The sequence below is a fragment of the Microtus oregoni genome, unplaced genomic scaffold, assembly GCF_018167655.1.
Source record: "Microtus oregoni isolate MIOR12 unplaced genomic scaffold, Mior012 000037F_ref0000500, whole genome shotgun sequence".
NCBI lineage: Eukaryota > Metazoa > Chordata > Mammalia > Rodentia > Cricetidae > Microtus > Microtus oregoni.
This window is the reverse complement of record NW_024543096.1, coordinates 17102728-17120000: the sequence shown is the minus strand read 5'-3', so window position 1 is coordinate 17120000 and position 17273 is coordinate 17102728. Positions and strand designations below refer to the sequence as shown.

The following is a 17273-nucleotide window of genomic DNA, read 5'->3' as shown; positions in this document are numbered from 1 at the left end:
GAATCGAACTCATGTCCTCTGGAAGAACAGCAAGTGTTCCAAATCACTGAGCCATCTCCCTAGCCCCTACCTCTCATAATTTTAAACCTTAGTACCTGTTAAATAGGTCCCCACGGTTGTTGGCTACTCAAAGAACTGCCACGTAATTGCTGTTCAGGAATGAGGTTTGTTCATAGAAAAGGTCTCAAGAGGTAGGAGACCACGAGAAAACAATGTATGGGAAAAAGCACAACATGCTTTAAACAAAAGAGGGGACTTCTCTTTGAACCATAGAGGGAGTGCACTAAGAAGAGTAGTTTGAAGTAAGAATAAGGGAAGAACCTTCCAGAAGAGGATAATGAGCTAGGGAGAGGCTAGCAGGAAGTTCTGCACCACGTGGTTTAGTCTGTGACAGGCTACGTTGCAAGAAGAACCAGCAGCCACATATGGTACAGGGAAGGAGCCTCGATTAGGTGCTGGTGGAGTGGCCTGCTTTCTTCTGGCGGTGGGATCTGATGTCTTAGAGAGATCAGTGAGTTCAAGGAGCAGGACAGCCATGTCCTAGTTGCTAGCTACAAACACTGTCAAATTTAGCTTCATCTAAAGCCACACTAATTTTCTTTAGGAAATTCTCCATGCAAGGCTGGATGAGTTTTTCCCAGACTGTCTTGAGTGGGCCAATCTGAAAGGATTTAAGAAGTGTATTTAGGGCTTCAGGCTCTTTTGATAGAGTCAAGTTTCACAAGGTATAAAAACTCTTGATTTTCTTAATTTCCCTCCTCCGTGTGTCCAGCCTTTGAGCATTGCAACATAACTGCTGTCTGTAAAACACATGCTGAGGACCCTGAACTGTAGCTACAATGAAAAAAAAATAGATCGCAAAAAACCAAAATCTCATAATGTAATAGGTAGGTTTATGAGTTTGTGTTGGGGTGCATTCCTAAGTTCCTTCATGCAGCTGGCTGTACACATGACTCCAGCTTGGGTACCCCTGTGTCCTGGAGGCCAAAGAGCAGGAAAGGCAAAATGGAGAAAACAGAATATTTCATTCAATTAAAAAAAAAATCTCCCAGGAGCCCAGAACACATGGATTCAGCCTGACATTAAAACAGATGTACATCGCATGATCCTGGAGGCAGAAACAAAATGGCAAGTAAGAGCTAAAGAAAGCCACCCGGTTTGCGTTCCTATTAATTCAGCCTTAAATATAGCTTTCAATCATCAAGTCAGTGAGTGACTTCCCAAAGACAGTGGTCAGACGGGAAGTCATCTCACTTGCCATGTGATTTGATTGGTATTTCATTAGCCTGCCTTTTATAGAGAATTTGGTTGTTCCATGAATGCTCAACTGTAGGCATGATGAAAGTAAAACTATGTTTCCTTGTGTTACACCGAAGTAGCACGGGCGAGGTCTTTTGAAATGTCAATGGAAGTATGCGCAGTGTATGGGAAACAGACCCCGCTTTCAGAACACCAGTGTCGTCTGTACACACTGTGCAGAAAACTGGGCTGCCCTACCACTTACGTCTAATGCTTACTATTCACAGAGTTGGAGAGTTCGCCTCCTGAAGATGGGCCTGAAGCGAATGATTCTGTTCTGAAGGCTCTTGATGAGTCAAGTCTGGAGAGAGAGCCCTGGGACACGGAGAATTCTTCACCGGAGGTCTCCTTTGCAGACTCTTCCATGACTGCAGGTACTTGGCACATGCAGTCGTCCTGTGTGTACAAACTATTCCCTCCAGAAGAATCAGAATCAGGTGCATTTATGGCACCAGGAACTATGACGAAGGGGAACCTGGACACTGTTGTTAATGAGAGTTCTTATTAAAATACTATATTAGAGAAGGTTAAACTAACACTGTTACTCTTGGGTTTAAATATTTTCAATGGATATAATATTACTATCATGAATAGGAACATATTTTCTTCTAATTTCAATTTCTAAGAAGTGTGTGGTCATTGTAAGATGTTAACTGACTTTGGTGTGTGCTTATCTTTCGTGGTTTCCAAATTATTTTCCAATACAACAATGATGAAGATCTACAGGCAGTTAAGGACTGAAGAGAGAGAGACTTAATATTCATTTCTCCTGGGTGAGCCCTCAACTGGTTATCCAATACCAAGTAGTCAACCCTAATAACATAGATACAAGCAACATTAAACAGCCTCTCGGGCTGTACGTGTGTGTGTGTGTGTGTGTGTCTGTGTGTGTGTGTGTAACAAAGGCAGTTAAAGAATAAAGGACCATGAATTTCAGAGGGAGGGGGCCAGTTGGAGCAAGAGGAGAGAGGAAATACGATAGCTTTATTTTGACTTTATAAGAAAGGAGTGCAGTGGAATCCAGACAGATAAACTATAAGTCATGCTTTTTAAGTACTTCCTACCCTTTGAAACCCGCGAAATTGTGTATCTTCACAATTTAACTTTAAAAAAACAGCTGTGCCTAACAAAATTCCTAAAAATGTCCCAGTTTGCCTTTACACCCTGGTCTAAACTAGCCCGAGCTGGCTCTCCTAGCGCACTGTCTCTATTTAAAGAGGTGATGAAGCTGCGCTGCCGAAAGCTTGGGATGCACAGGACCACGCTGTACAGCCACCCCTGCCTGCTCCCACCACAAACACTACGGGTACCGTTTGGGATGCCTCCTGCCGGTCTCTCTGCATACCTGAATGCAGAACTGGAGTCTCTGCTGTGCTCATTTCGGGTGCTTCTCTGTGTTTTTTTACTGACTGAAGAATAGTAACACCACTTGAACACAATTAAATGAGTGTAGACACCAAGTGTCTTTCCAAATTACTGCATCATGAGCAATGCCTTTAGAGCCCTTGGTACTTATGTCATGCTCAAATCATTAAAAACATATATAATTGGAGTTTCTAGTTCAACGATTTATGCCATTTTAGCACATTCGATACTTAGTGTCCACTCTCACTGCAGGAATCGACGCTGATTTAAGTGTTCTTCCCACCTAGAGGGGTGTCCGCTCCCTAAACCTTTTCTCTAGGAGCGGGTGGCATCATTTCCAGCCCCTGCCAATTCTTTGCAATAAAATTGATATTTTGATGTTTGAATATGGATTTGAATTTTTCTGATTTGCACTTTTTTTTATTTTTTGCAAATCCCTCCCTTTTGAGAACATATCACTCTATTTTGAGGTATTTGTATTTTTCTCCTGGGTCATATGAATTATTTAAATATATGTGATATCAATCTGATCAATACTTTTTATGGCTTGTGTGCTTTTTTAAAACCCCATTTTAGTATTTAGTTTTTAAACTTGTAATGACTAATACATATTAATTGTATAAATCAATGAAATTCACCGTGAAATTTCTCTGTGTGCACACTGTGTATTCTTCCTTTTCTGTCCCAAGAATTTCCTTTTTCTTAGGATGTCTTTTTTTTTTTAATTTTCATGTATGCGAAAGAACTTGCATACTCACCTTTCTGGGTCATAATAATGTGTCTTGTTTTCTTGAAATGCAAAACCTCTGTGGCTTTCCCGGTCAGATGAGCCACGGGTGGAGGGGTCTTGTCAAAATATAGAGTTGGTCTTGAGACTCCGCCTTTGTCACCTGCTCACAGGCACCTGCTGCTTGGGGTTCCAGCCACACTCGCAGCAACAAGGCTTTAAGGCATAGATTAATGAAGCGTAGATTAATGAAGCCTGCATACTACAGGCTTGTCTTCTCCATCAAGGGAGTGCCTGTGCCTCCCTTCAGAAACCCTAACCCCGATTCTACAGAAAAGCCAAATCTAGATTTTGGGATCCCACTAGTTACCAAACAGTCTTTGTGTGCCACCTGGCATCGCTGGGTGTCAGCTGACATGGCTGGCTGACTAGCTGCCTTCTAAGTCCACACTGGGAAAAGCTGACATAGGAGCTGAGGCTGGGAGGTTAGCCTGCATCTCGAATAGCATCCGGGGGTGTCCCATCAGCTTGCAGTTGTCTAGACTGAGTTCCGACGTAGAGACTAGAACTAAACTAGAACCAAAGACTAGAACTTTAAATTTCTGTGTTATCCTTTAATATAAGGATTAATGTTCTTAAGTTTATCATGGACCCTGTGAGAAAATATGGATCATAATAACGCACTTAGTGAATGGAAAGGCTAAGTTGTTTTCTTCTTGGTTTGTTTTTTTCTTTTACTTTTTGATCGCCTTACCTTCCTGCTCAGACTTTCACATGGGCCTCTCTGCCTCTCTTCCCTTCCTTCACCTCTTTCACTTAGGACAAACTCATAGACTTCCTATATGTGCCAGACCTCCTATTCAGTCTTACGCACGCAGTGAAGGGCACAGCAGAACAGATCACAGCCTCCGGAGAGCTTTTCGGCTACGCTTACAGCAAGTGTAGTGGAAGGCAACGGCAAAATATTCAAGTTTATGTGAGTGAGTGAGCCTGTGGTGGTATAGTGAGCTGGGTGGGCATCTGGATCCCCATCCAGGGTCCTCTGATGCCTGCATCTGTGAATAGATTGGGCCTGTCCTTCTGGATCCTTCCAAGGCAACGGCAAGGGTGACTTGTACGATACCTGTGCCTTAGACACAGCAGTTGACACGTGGCTCCAGTTATTTCTAGTTTGTGCTCATTTTCTTGCTCTTATGAACCAAGGATTACCAACAAAAACAACTCGGGAAGTGCCGTTAGCCCAGAGACGTCACATTTAGTTGTTGGGTTTTTCATTTTGTGTTTCTCTCCTGCTGGGCAAAGGCTTTGCCTCTGAGCTCTGTATCCCGCCCATGGAGTTATTTTGATCACAGCATTTACTGCTAAATTTAATAGAGGATTTTGCCTGTCTAGTCATTCTTAGAATTAAAAATTAGAATATTCGTGAAAGCATACCTTGGTTTCTGATACATACTTTCATAACGGTATGCACAGCTTATTAACAGAGGCATTGTGTTTTAATTTCGTGTTCTAACATGTTGAGTTAATATTTCCAAGAGTTGCTAAAGTAATATTGAAAAACAAAACTACATAATTTAATCTACATAATTTTTGTAAATGTAGCTATTTTATGTACAGACATAAAAGATAAGAGATGTTAGTCATTTTAGACCAGGATATGTCTGAACCAGTCTGTCTGTCCGTCCTTCCTTCCTTCCTTCCTTCCTTCCTTCCTTCCTTCCTTGCTTCCTTCCTTTAGTTGTTGGTTGTTTGTTGTGTTTAAGCCTATTAACTGAGAAGTTTTTACATTAATCTTCTCCAGGAGTTGCTTTTGCACCTCATCAATCAGCACAGCCTCTCACACTAAACCAATTTTAATGACATTTATCCTTCCTCCTAAGGGTTAAAGAGTAGAATTCTCCGGTGGAAAGTTCTAGAAGGTAGTTTCATCCTCTCAACACATTTGGAGGTTGGCATTTCTAGTTCTCTACTTATTCCCTGCCCAGAATAGTTTGCTTCCAGCTTAAAATGGATAGCACTGGATGAAGTCACGCACACACGCGCGCACACACACACACGCACATGCACGTCCACAAAATACGGGGAAGGCACATTGAGGGGGATGGGGGCTTTAGCGGAAGCAGGTGAAAGAAATCGGGAGTAATAATAGTGTATCGCATACCTGTATGAAGTTCTCACAAATAAGAAACATGTTTAAGAGAGAGGTTCTCCCCCTCCCTGAAATAATGCAGTTAATTAATTAAAATAAGCTAAAGGTTTTTTTTTTTTTTTTTTTTTTTTTTTTTTTTTTTTTTTTGGTTTTTCGAGACAGGGTTTCTCTGTGGTTTTGGAGCCTGTCCTGGAACTAGCTCTTGTAGACCAGGCTGGTCTCGAACTCACACAGATCCGCCTGCCTCTGCCTCCAAGCTAAAGGTTTTTTAAAATGTTTTTTTCAAGCTTCGTTTTTCCTAAATTAACACAGCAGCTTCTGACAGCAACTGCACTGGAACTGTCAGTGTGGTTGTAACGATAGATAGGGACTTCTGACTGCTGACTGTGGCCTTTCTGATTTCTGGCCATTTTAGAGCAAGAAAATATCACAGAATTTTGATACTTACATGGAAGAGTCCAAAGGGTCTTAACCAATTCCATGGATTATTTTAATTCTGTATACTTATAGAAAAATTAAGGAGTCATTTCTAAAAACCTGTTATTGCTTTATCAAAACAAGTGAGTATTTACTTTTTTGGTTTTTCGAGGCAGGGTTCCTCTGTGGCTTTTTGAGCCTGTCATGGAACTAGCTCTTGTAGACCAGGCTGGCCTCGAACTCACAGAGGCCAGCCTGCCTCTGCCTTCAGAGTACTGGGATTAAGGGCATGTGCCACCACTGTCCGGCTTGAGTAGTTACTTTTTACACCGAGTGTTTTATTATCATATTTTAGGAAGCAAAGTACTCTGGTAAAATAAAAGGACAGTAAATGAGATTTCAAGCTAAGAAAATGCTGTTGAGTTTGGGAGAAACAATTCTATGTTCCACTGAACTACAGGTCCTGCACCTTCTCTAAGGGATAAGGGATACATCAGAGAGCCTTGTTTGGACTCTAGAAATGCAAGTACCTCAGGACGGTCAGCAGAGGGCGCTTTGACATTTATAAAGAGAAAGGGTCTCTCTGTTCCAGTGTGGAAAATTATAATGTAACTAGCGTGCCATGTGTGAATACACTGTGCGCATGACCCAGCACGCATGTGTATATTTTGATTTATATATTCGTTCACGTGAAGATTTTAAAATTCCACCCCAGCTAATGAGCTCACCAACCTGCTTGTTTTCAGACTGTAATACCTTCTTTTTCATTCCCCCATATGTTCAGCTCCTTAGGTTTATCCGGTGACATTATGCTTTGGAATATATTGTGGATATATTTTGCATAGATCATGTTATGTAGGAGGGGTTTAAAAATTGACCTTTATAAAACAGCGTCTTTCTCCCTGGTCCAATCTGTCACAGTACTTTGTTATTGTTGTTGTTGTCTTGTTTTGTCTTTTTATAGACAAAAGTCCAATCTTGGGTTTGGTCTGTGCTTATTTCTGTGAAAGTGTCACAGAATTTATCCTTGCACTTAAGGATCAAAATAATGTTCCCTATCACTATCCCATAGAAAAATCTAGTGATTTTTAGGATCTCTAGAAATAAATGCCACAGCATTTGATGCTAAAGGAAGATCCTTACTGTGGCACTATATTACTTTTTTCAGAATTGGCTCAAATTAAGTGAGCCACCCTTTATATTTTCCTAAATTTAGTTATCGCTGACTGCTAAGAAACCGCAATGTTACTGGGGTCATTTGAGGGTAGATAGGAATATGGAGAGAGAGGGAGGAGAGAGGAAGAAATAGGAGTGTTATGGTATTGGTGCTTATAAAGGACTTGTTCTTTTCAAACTCAGCGTGCTGTGTGATGCACAATTGCACAGCAGCCATAACGGGGCTATCAGCCAGTCACTCCCACTTCAAGGGCAAGTCCATGAGTATTTTCTCAGAAAGAAAAGCCTCCAGTGTATAGCTGACATAGACTGGGTTAATTCCCATGACAGTTTAGAACTGCAAAGTTAAAATTTGAGCCGAGTTGTAACAAAGTGATGGTTTTTACATTTTACTCGGATTATTAGACCCTGCCTTCTCTATTCTGAAACATGAACAAGGACTAAAAGCCCAAAGAGCAGGAAGAAAGCAGTGAGTTGGTGGGGTCACATTGCTGAGGGGCCAAGCACCAAGGGGCTGCATTTTTATTTTAAAGGTATATGATCTAGATATGGAAGTATGAATTGCATACTCCCAAAGAAACAGTGATCTATAGAAAAGCAACGCAAAAGAAAGAAAAACCACAAGATCTCGGTATTAAAGGGTTCCGCAGAAGACACACAGACAGGGGTGACCGACAGCATCACAGACTGGGCATATATCACAATTCAAGAGGTCACCAGAAATCTCAAAGTATGTCAGAACACGTGATGAGGGAGGATACGGGAGGACAGTCACGGGAGGTTGAGACCTTGAAGGCCGAGGAGAGCTGATGTGTTTCTCTGAGTAATTTCTCCAGTTGCTTCTCCCACGGGCGAAAACTCACTTAAAGTCAACAATCCCTTGTCTGGATATTTAGAAAATATCACCACAACGCCTGCCTGACCTTTTCCGAGAGTGGTCCTAAGAAATCACCAGGGGCATCATACCGACAGTTTGGCATTGCCCATCATGGGACGATTTATACCGCGGAAGTTGGCAGTCACTTTAATCCCCCTTAAGGACGTCCTGTTGAGCTTGGCCTGTGAAGCCTTAAGTGCACCTCCATTTGCCCTTTCCATATGTCTGGTTAGAGCTGTTTAACTCTTTCAGCCTTTCTGACAGGCACCTATGAACTAAAAAGGTTTCCAATTCATGCCCTTCTGTCTCATACTCCCTAGTCTTTGTTAATGTCAAGACGTCCAGTGTGGTCATGGAGAGCATCACTTGTGATTGACTCCATTCTAGAACATTCTGCCTTCATCATTTATTGACAGGAACAAGTCCTTCTGGTGGGTGTAAGTCACCCTCACGACCCTGTATTTTAATAACCCCTTTCCGTGTGCGGACCCCAGAGCAAAGGATAACAGGCAGAGATAATACAATTTAAGCCAACATCATTACGCATGATTCAAATTTAATTCTAGCTGAAATATTTCAGCACAAAAATTTTCTATAAACAGGAGCAGAGGCGCTCCACGGATGGCCATGTGGGCCTGTGGTTCTAAGAGAGATTTTTTTTCCCTTTGGGGAACTCATTTCCTAGAAGCTTGGATCCAGGAGAGAATATGCAAGGTGGGTGGAGGTGGCTTCTCTCCATTCTGCGGGAACACATGTTCCCTGGCACACGGAGCGAACTATGACAGACCAAAATGTGAGCGTGTGTGTAGATCCATATACATAGAGCTGAAAATAAAAGTAATCTATTTCCTCTCAAAGAAAAGATTGTTATTGCTAAAGAAAATAAAATATGTATTATTAGTAATACGAAAGTAAGCACATTTTGGGGGTCCGTGCAGTCTTGGGTATGTGCTAATATGAGGACATGCTTCAAGCTTTAGGGATAATCTTTGACAAGAGGATTATGAAACTGGACTGAAGGCGGGTATGATGTCTAAGTCCACAGCGAGGTCATAGATAAGACTACCATGGAAAGCGAAATTCGGTGAGGTGTAGACCCTGTCCCCATCAACTCCCAGAAGAGAATAGGGGGATTGTTCTTCTGGTACCTGGAGGTCCTTTTCACTGCCCTTGTTTCCTGCCGGAATGTAAACCCACCGTTCATCACGGAGGTGTGCCAGACTGCGGCAAGGATGAAAAGATGAGTCCGTAGAGCGAAAGTTTCTGGGCTAGGAGAAAGTCTACCTGGAGGTAAACAGGGAGCAAAGTTGTATTTTACGTAAGGAAGCCCAGCTCCTTGAAGAAAACCCAGTATTATTTGTCCCTAGCTTGCTATACCAGGACATTCCAGCAGAGGGCAGACGTTACATTAAAATGAGTCTAAACTCACCAACCCCCTTCCCTGTTGTCGCTTTCAGTATTTTATTGTAAAATTTCTGGTTTCTGAACGATATAAAAATATTTTAAAAGTATTTAAGGTATATAATACGTTAAAAATACAAAATTTCTTAGATTCCAGTTAATATTTTTGACTATTACCAAAATATTCAAAATGTGTTTCCAAAATCAAGAGATTTTGGCCCCCATAATTTACAGCCTTCTTTTAGAGATTTACTGACATTGTAAGCAAAGCTCTTGTTTTTTTCTCTTATTTGTGAAGCTATTACTCTTTAACTTTTTATTTTGAAAATCCATTTTATCTCTTAATTTAACAAGTATGATTTTCGTTGGTTCCAATAAGTCTAATACATACAGTTATATTAATAGAAATGACTTCATTTTCAAATTTATTTCATCGCTGGCTTTGATAATTGCCTTAGGGGAAAATTACACATGTAAAAGTTAATTAAACATATTTTACATTATGACTCCAATGTCCAGCACAGCTCTGCAAGAGTTTGGATTTACTTCTCTTCAAAACTCTTTTTTCTGATTTAAAAGGATTATTCTTACAATAATAAGCTTAAAAACTATAGGAGCTACTATCTATATTTTTAAATAGGAGCAAGGCACCTTGGAGTAGTGTCTGAATTCGGGTCTGGGCACTTCGCTGGGCTCCAAAGCACGTGTTCTCTTCATGGCAAAGCTCTGCCTCCTGTAACCCCTCTGTTTTGTGTGGCTTCTTGAAAAGGACACACACACACATGACTTCGGATATTAGGACCTCCTAGATCGCCATGTTTGAAGAGTACAAAGACAAAACAGGAGAATCCTGAGTAAATCTGTAGTAATTCAATGTTTGGTACATAAACTCAAAACATTGTTTGTTTGCTTGTTTTTCTTTTGTGAAACAACACATTTCTTGATAATGCTTTTCTGGAGAGGCGTGTGTGTGTGTGTGTGTGTTTGAGAGACATTTTTTTTTTTTAACTCAGGCAGAAAACCTGCAGGGAAGGTGGTTTCAGGGTTATTGGAGATATATTATTTTCTTTATTATTCAGTTTATTTCTTTTAATACTTCTATTTCGATGAAAGAACAATAAAAGCTTGCAAATAAAAGCATGCTCTTTAGGAAATTCTTTGTGAGGCTGTGAGGATTTATCATTTGAAGATTCCATGGGGCTCTGTAACTGATTTGGTGCTGCGAAGACAGAAGTGTCCCCTCTTCATATGTGTGCAAAATGAGTGTGGATGGGTGAGGCGGAAGTTTGTGTCTATCCGCGAGTCAGAAATATTAGTGAAGTGCAAACATCTCTCCAACTTGTTTCTTGGAATATAAGATGTTTTAATTTTTATGGAGAATTTGACATTACAAGGAAAATGACTTTCCAAAGTGAGTTTCATTTCATTTAGCAGAGCTTCCAAAACTTCACACAAACCATGGTCCATGCTTGACGTTTGTAAAAAGCAGTGAGATGCTGGGTGATGTGGGTGAATTCTTTAACCTCTCTGAATATCGGTTTCTCACCTTGTAAAATTGAGTTGATAATGGGTGTGGCTACTGCAGAAGATGATGATATATCACAATTTGCATTATATCTGGAAAAGCTCTGAGCTTAGTGTTCTTCTGACACAATGCAGATTTGATTGTGAAATCCACAGTACCCAAATAATGAAATCAATTGATCACACTCAGCATTGGGTACTAGCATTATTATCAGCAAATATATTTACATGCCGTATAAATCCTCCACCCCAAACTGATGTATGCTGGCTCAAAGCTGGGGGAAACCTTGGCTCTGCATACACTGAGTCATTTTAAGATTTTGGTTTAATTGCTAATGATTAGAAAATGAAATGGAAAATCAAATATTACTCCATTTCCACTGCACTCACGGGAAAATTTGACGGTAACAATATTCAATTTCTAGATTGTATATATTGGCGTTTTCCCAGCCAGTTTAGTATACTCTTCAACTCTCGTTTCTACATTTAAAATAACAAATGGAGAGTATGTCGAAATTTACTTTTTTGCCACAGAAATCTTGGCCTCTATGTCTAGAACTGGAATTATCTTCGCAATGACATTTTCCCATCTCATTTTACACCTTGCCTTTTCCTTACAAATCATATTCTCTTTTCATCAGTACATCTGCCCAAACGCTCTCCGTCTTGACAGTTCTATCCCACACTCGCCTCTGAGCCTCTAACAAGACATACCTCTGGGAATTGCAAAGTGCCATATTTAAAATCTCTCTGTGAGATATCCAGGTTTCCCGTGTGATCATGAGGGATTCCTCAGATCTGAGTTCCAGAGCTAATCTATGACAACTGATAAGCCCAGTGTTTTCACATTTGTGTGTTTGTGTTGCGCTAATACACTTAAACAGTATGTGTGTCCGTGGTGCGTTTTCGTGCGACTTTTTTCTCAGCTTCTGATTTTTTTAAGCATGGTGTCTTAAATGTTGGGTAGATAGCTTGGGCTAAACGTCCATGATACTGTCCAACCTAAATGGACTTAACCAAATTGTAGGGAGATAACTTACATGTCAGGGACATATTTCATAGGGACAAGAGTCCACAATAAAATGCAAGAAATTATTGATGCATGCCATGCATGGATGATTCTCAGATACTGCCCTCTAAGTTGATGGGGGGTTGCATGCTGCATGAATCCACTTATGGCATTCTGGAAAGGGTAGAACCATGATGCCCAGAACCAGATCAGTGATCACCAGGGGACAGCCAGAAGGCACTGATGACAAAGAAGCTTCTTCTTGAGGGGACTTGTGAGGTGATAAAGACATCCTCATTGTAGCAGTAGTTACTGAAACATTTGTCAAACTCACTGACCACAGAAGAGTAATCTCCACGTTGAAGCTATGTTCATCTGACTCAGGGTAATGAACCACTTCAAAGAAAGGACACACGGATCACTTTGAGCTGTACACCGTTCTCTTCTCAAGTTGGACTTACATACAATGGGCTTGTTTTCTTTGATTTCAGGGCTAACAAATGTGGCACTGATTGCTTTAGATAACTGACAGGTATCTTGAGGTGGCTTATTAGTGTTTTGAGAGCTTTCAGAAGAAACGAAAATTGCCTAACCAGTTATAAATATTATGAAATAGAATTAATTATAAAGAACATTATGAAATGGGATGCCTGCCCTATTACGATACCAATCGTTTGATTTTCATTTCAATTAAGCTCTTCTGCCAGTAAGTCATTGTGTCTAGTATTGCATAGTAGTTACCAAATCGAAAAACGTAAATGCTACCACAGCCATTTGACATAATAGATGCTGGGGTCAGTCCAACCTGAACAGCAAGTTCCACAGATCCTTCTGATTCCAAGTCAGCTTCCAGAACTCCTGTGCCCTGACATCTTCCAGTTTAACGTTAGTTCGGATCCTTGATGATGGTATTGCCTACGTCTTCGGAGATAAACCACGAGAAAGAAGAAGGTTGTCCAAATGGAATGACCTGACTACTGGCAGCAGCATTGGGACTCAGTGAAGGGCATACACTTGCCATTCATACTCTGGGTAGATGGCGGCTTCATATAATTATAGTAAAGAGAAACATTTCCAGACTCTCAGACTCTAGCGAATGTAATGCCAGACGTCAGTCATACTCTCTGGGAGAAGATTCTTTTAGAGATTTTAAATTCATGTTTATTTATCCCTGAAATGTTAATTTCATAACTGGTCAGTAGGTCTGCATGCTTCATTAAATTCTACCCTTTGCTCATTCCACTGTCGTGATACACAAAACAGCCCCATGGGTTCTGTAATAATTTGTGTTTGAAAGCCGCTATTAAGCTTAGGATTTCTTTCCAGGGGAGAAAATTTATGTGTACAGGTAAGATACATAATTCAAATCACAAATGTGCAGGAACTCACATTTACTTTCCTGTTGGGTGTTACTGTAGGTAGCTTTTGCAGGTTTGAGTCATTCCCGGCAGCTGCTCATCCGTAGTGGAATGCTTTCAGTGTAGCCCGTGTGAAACTCTTACCTTTGATTCATACTTGCTTGGGTGTGCCTTCCCTCCTTGCATTGAACTGTATGTGCTGTGTGCTGTAGAGGTGTGCAGCGAAAATACGTTTATTCTCAGAAATATTTTTTAAATATTTTAAAATGTTTTCCTTTACAGAATCAGACACAAGTTTGGCAGAAGGAAGTGTCAGCTGCTTAGATGAAAGTCTTGGACATAACAGCAACATGGGCAGTGATTCAGGCATCATGGGAAGAGATTCAGGTACTGCCTCAGTGTTGTGCAAACCTGGGAAAGTGTGAAGTAAGACACCATATAGTGGGATGCATGGGGGCTGTTCAGAGCGTCCCTAATGGACGGATGCAATTAAAGCAATTTTGTTTTCAACAGCGAGTCATGCTGGAACTTTGCCATTGACTTTCTTTTCCAGCACAACTTGCCCAAGTCTTACAAGGAAACCTTAATTTTGATCTAGTAGATGTCTTTTCAGTCAGGCATAAGCCATGGTTCATAGAATTATGTCCTCTCTCCTTTCATGAGATCCGTTTAAGCTAATTTAACTGTGCTTAACTTCTTTGTACTGTTTGGTTTATTTACCCCTTCCCCGGCTATTTATTTGTTTTTATTTTAAAATGTTCTAAGGCAGAAAATTAATCCTTCCCACAGGTGCAATGTGACTGCAGATAATAAGTAGGAGGCCTCTGAAAACAAGAACCTTGCAATCACACATAGAGCTAAGTTAGTTCTTACTCGGCTGCAATCGCCGCAGAGCATAGGCGGTGTTTTGATCTCTAAATGAAAACTGGACTGGGTATCTCCCATACTGTTCTCCATATTGGCTGCCTCTCGCTCCTGCAGGAAGCGAGAATGCCGGCTTCCAGTGTCCCCCACTTTATAAGGGCCTCCCCTTATTAGACTTCCAACTTGTCAGTTTGATTGATCCAAATTATCCCGTGCTCTCTCTTGAATGTTGGAGGGTGCCCATCTTTCAACTGTAGCTGCAGAGTTACTGGTGTCTGCTGCCCACCTTTCTGTATTTGTCTTCAAGTTTGAAAAGATGCCTTGGGAGAATTAATAAATAAAACTACTTGGCAATGAGCCAGTTTGGGACCAAGGGAAAAGTGACAAGTTAAGAAATAAATTAGCTTATTTTTTTGTGATTGGGTTGTTTCTACTTACAAAGTACTGTTTGGTTCATATTGTTCCGCATTGTAAGATTTATAGAGATATAGACAACAGGAAAAAGAGTTTTGGATAAGCATGGGTATCTGCCTTAAATGCTTTTGGAGTCAAACTACACCATGCTTCTATTTATGCATGTCTTTTTTTCCTTCCTCTCCCAGCTACACTACTGCAATCTTTACAAGTTAACTTGAGGCAAGCTAGCGCACCAAATGTCAGCCATGACTTTGTCATAAAAGAGGGTCAGTTTGTTTTCTGTTCAGTGAGGTCAGTGTTAAGTTCCCCACAGGAATCAAATTTGGTTTTTTGTCTTTCTTATGAAATAGTTAAATTTAATACTTGCCACGTCTACTGCGTGTCACTGATGCTAGAACTCTAAATATACTCTAGCTGATGGTTGCGGTCCATATGGGTTGTTTTAAGCTGCCGTGCCCTATCCTAATTTGTATTTGTCTAAGGAATGGTTCTTCAACAATATTTATTCATTCAATAAATATCTAAAACCCATCCTCTATTTGCAGGGCATTTTGCCTACTTAGAGCTGTCAGCAAATGTGTTTGCTGATTTTTGGTCTTCAATGCGCATGAAAGACATGATAAATCAGAGCACAGCCTCCTTTTCAAAAGCAAATACGTTTTCAAAAGCAAGTGCATTTTCCAGGGGCGCCCTTCAAGGTCTAGGTGGATCAGTGTTTAACAGCAGAGGAGGATTTTGTGTAGTGGGCAGTAAAATTCTGAAATGATGACATTTATGAAATAATTTGACCCTGAGTGCATGCTGAAGCCATTTAATAAAGGCTTTTGGTGAATTGGTGAGGGGTTAAATGCACCCTGGATCATTTAAGACTGTAAGAGCTGAAATTGCTCTCTCCTTCGAGGCTGACATCATAAGGCACCGTAAATCACACATCCTCAACCACCCCCTTTATAAGCAGTACAATGAGAACCAAGACAGTTGTTTGATGATCTGCATAGAAGTATCCTACAATAGCAGAATGTGACTGCCAGTGCTTTTCAAGTTTATATAACCTAATCAGGTCACAAGATTTCTCTTCCCCCATCTTCAGAGAGATATGTTGATTCTCAAAGCAGTGACACTTTTTGTCAGTCCGTATTGACCTGATATGGAGGATATACCTCCTGCTATTTGGAGAAGATGTCTATTAATATTTGTCCAATAGGAGCGTTTTCTCCCCGTGGTTACACACTATAGGTAAAAGGAGGCTCTGTCGATTTCAAACACATGCAGTGGCAGACCTTTTCTCTCCAAGAATAACTCAGCTGTCAAAACCCATGTGAGAATGAAATTTGCCACATGGTGTAGTTCCGATGGAATATTATTATTTAAACCCGATTTCATTTCATTTTTGACCATTTCCATGTTGTAATAGAATTTAAAGATCCTCCACTGGCTCTTATCGGAGAGGTGATGTGCAACGTGCTTCAAAGCCTGTCACTGTCTTTAATACCATGTTCATTATTGGGTTTAATTGATTATAATTTAGGTTCGATGGATTATATAATTGGTCTTAATGGATTGTAAACTGGGTTCTATTGATTATATAATTGGAATATATTGATTACATAAGAGAGAGAGAGAGAGATTCAAGAATAAATAAAGCAAAACCAAACATTTAATTTTTACTTGATGTTAGCTCGTGTGGCTCATTGATTCTAGCCAGGTTTTCTCCTTCTGGTGGCAGAGGAGATGAGCCTCTGTTTTCATTGCTCACATGGATACATTTTTTCCATGCCCGTGTCAGAAGATGTGATCAGGCAAGAATCAGGCAGAATATTTAGCACTAACCCAGCATTTTTCTTTGGATGCTGTTCTAACATTGAATCCAACTCTATTTTTTTTTTCCTGAATCTGTTCTGTTTTTTTGTTTCAAATTTCTGGGCTGCCCAGTGGGATTCCTAGTCCTGACTCAAAAATAAATAGGATTACTTATTTATCTAGTCTGATGTATTAGGTGTGAGCAGTATAGTTTCCTATATTAAAGTCCTTTGAGAAACAAATTAAGTTTGGCAGGTTATAGTGTATAACAGGTGCCTACAGAATGAATTAGCAGCATATGATCAGCTCAGTCATAACTTTGGTTCCGGAGTTGAATCTTTAAAATGATAGCCTTTTGATTCCTCTAATCCTTCTGAGTTATAAAAATATAATAAAATCCTACTATGTTGTGCTGGTTCCTTTTCTCATCAGTTAACCACATGCTTGACAAGAAACAATTTAAGGGAAGAAAGAATTACTCTAGCCCATGGTTCAGAGGATAGGGTCCATCACAGTGGAGAAGGCATGGTGGAAAGTGTAGCTCCTGAATCTAGAAGATGGAGAGTGAATTTGCTTATTTCTCTGGCAGACTAACAGGAAGCAAGTTGTCCAGGTTAGACCTCTCAAAGGCTCCCCTTGCCTCAGCCCAGACCTAACCTTTGAAAGCTTCCTCCCAAAGCTTTCAAAGAGCTACCCACAGCAGAGGAAACACAGGAGCCTGGGGGCTACTTCGCGTTCAAATGCTAACATAAGCACAATCAGTGACACCGAGAGATCATTCATTTTACTGGGGTTTTGGGTTTCTGGAACAGAGACCTAGAAAATCTTCATGTTTCTCCTATAAGTTTTGTTACCAAAGGATATAAAAGAAAACATAACAACAAAAGGGG

At 40.5% G+C, this 17273-nt stretch overlaps 1 protein-coding gene across 1 annotated transcript in view; it reads left to right on the top strand.

The window, feature by feature from the left end:
- The window catches only part of Ifih1 (interferon induced with helicase C domain 1), a 49264-nt gene that overhangs the window by 9742 nt on the left and 22249 nt on the right, over positions 1-17273 (top strand). Inside the window, exons 3-4 of the mRNA XM_041631607.1 lie at positions 1527-1673; positions 13585-13689. Of these exons, the coding sequence (XP_041487541.1) occupies positions 1527-1673; positions 13585-13689 (252 nt within the window). The remainder of the gene's footprint in view (positions 1-1526; positions 1674-13584; positions 13690-17273) is intronic.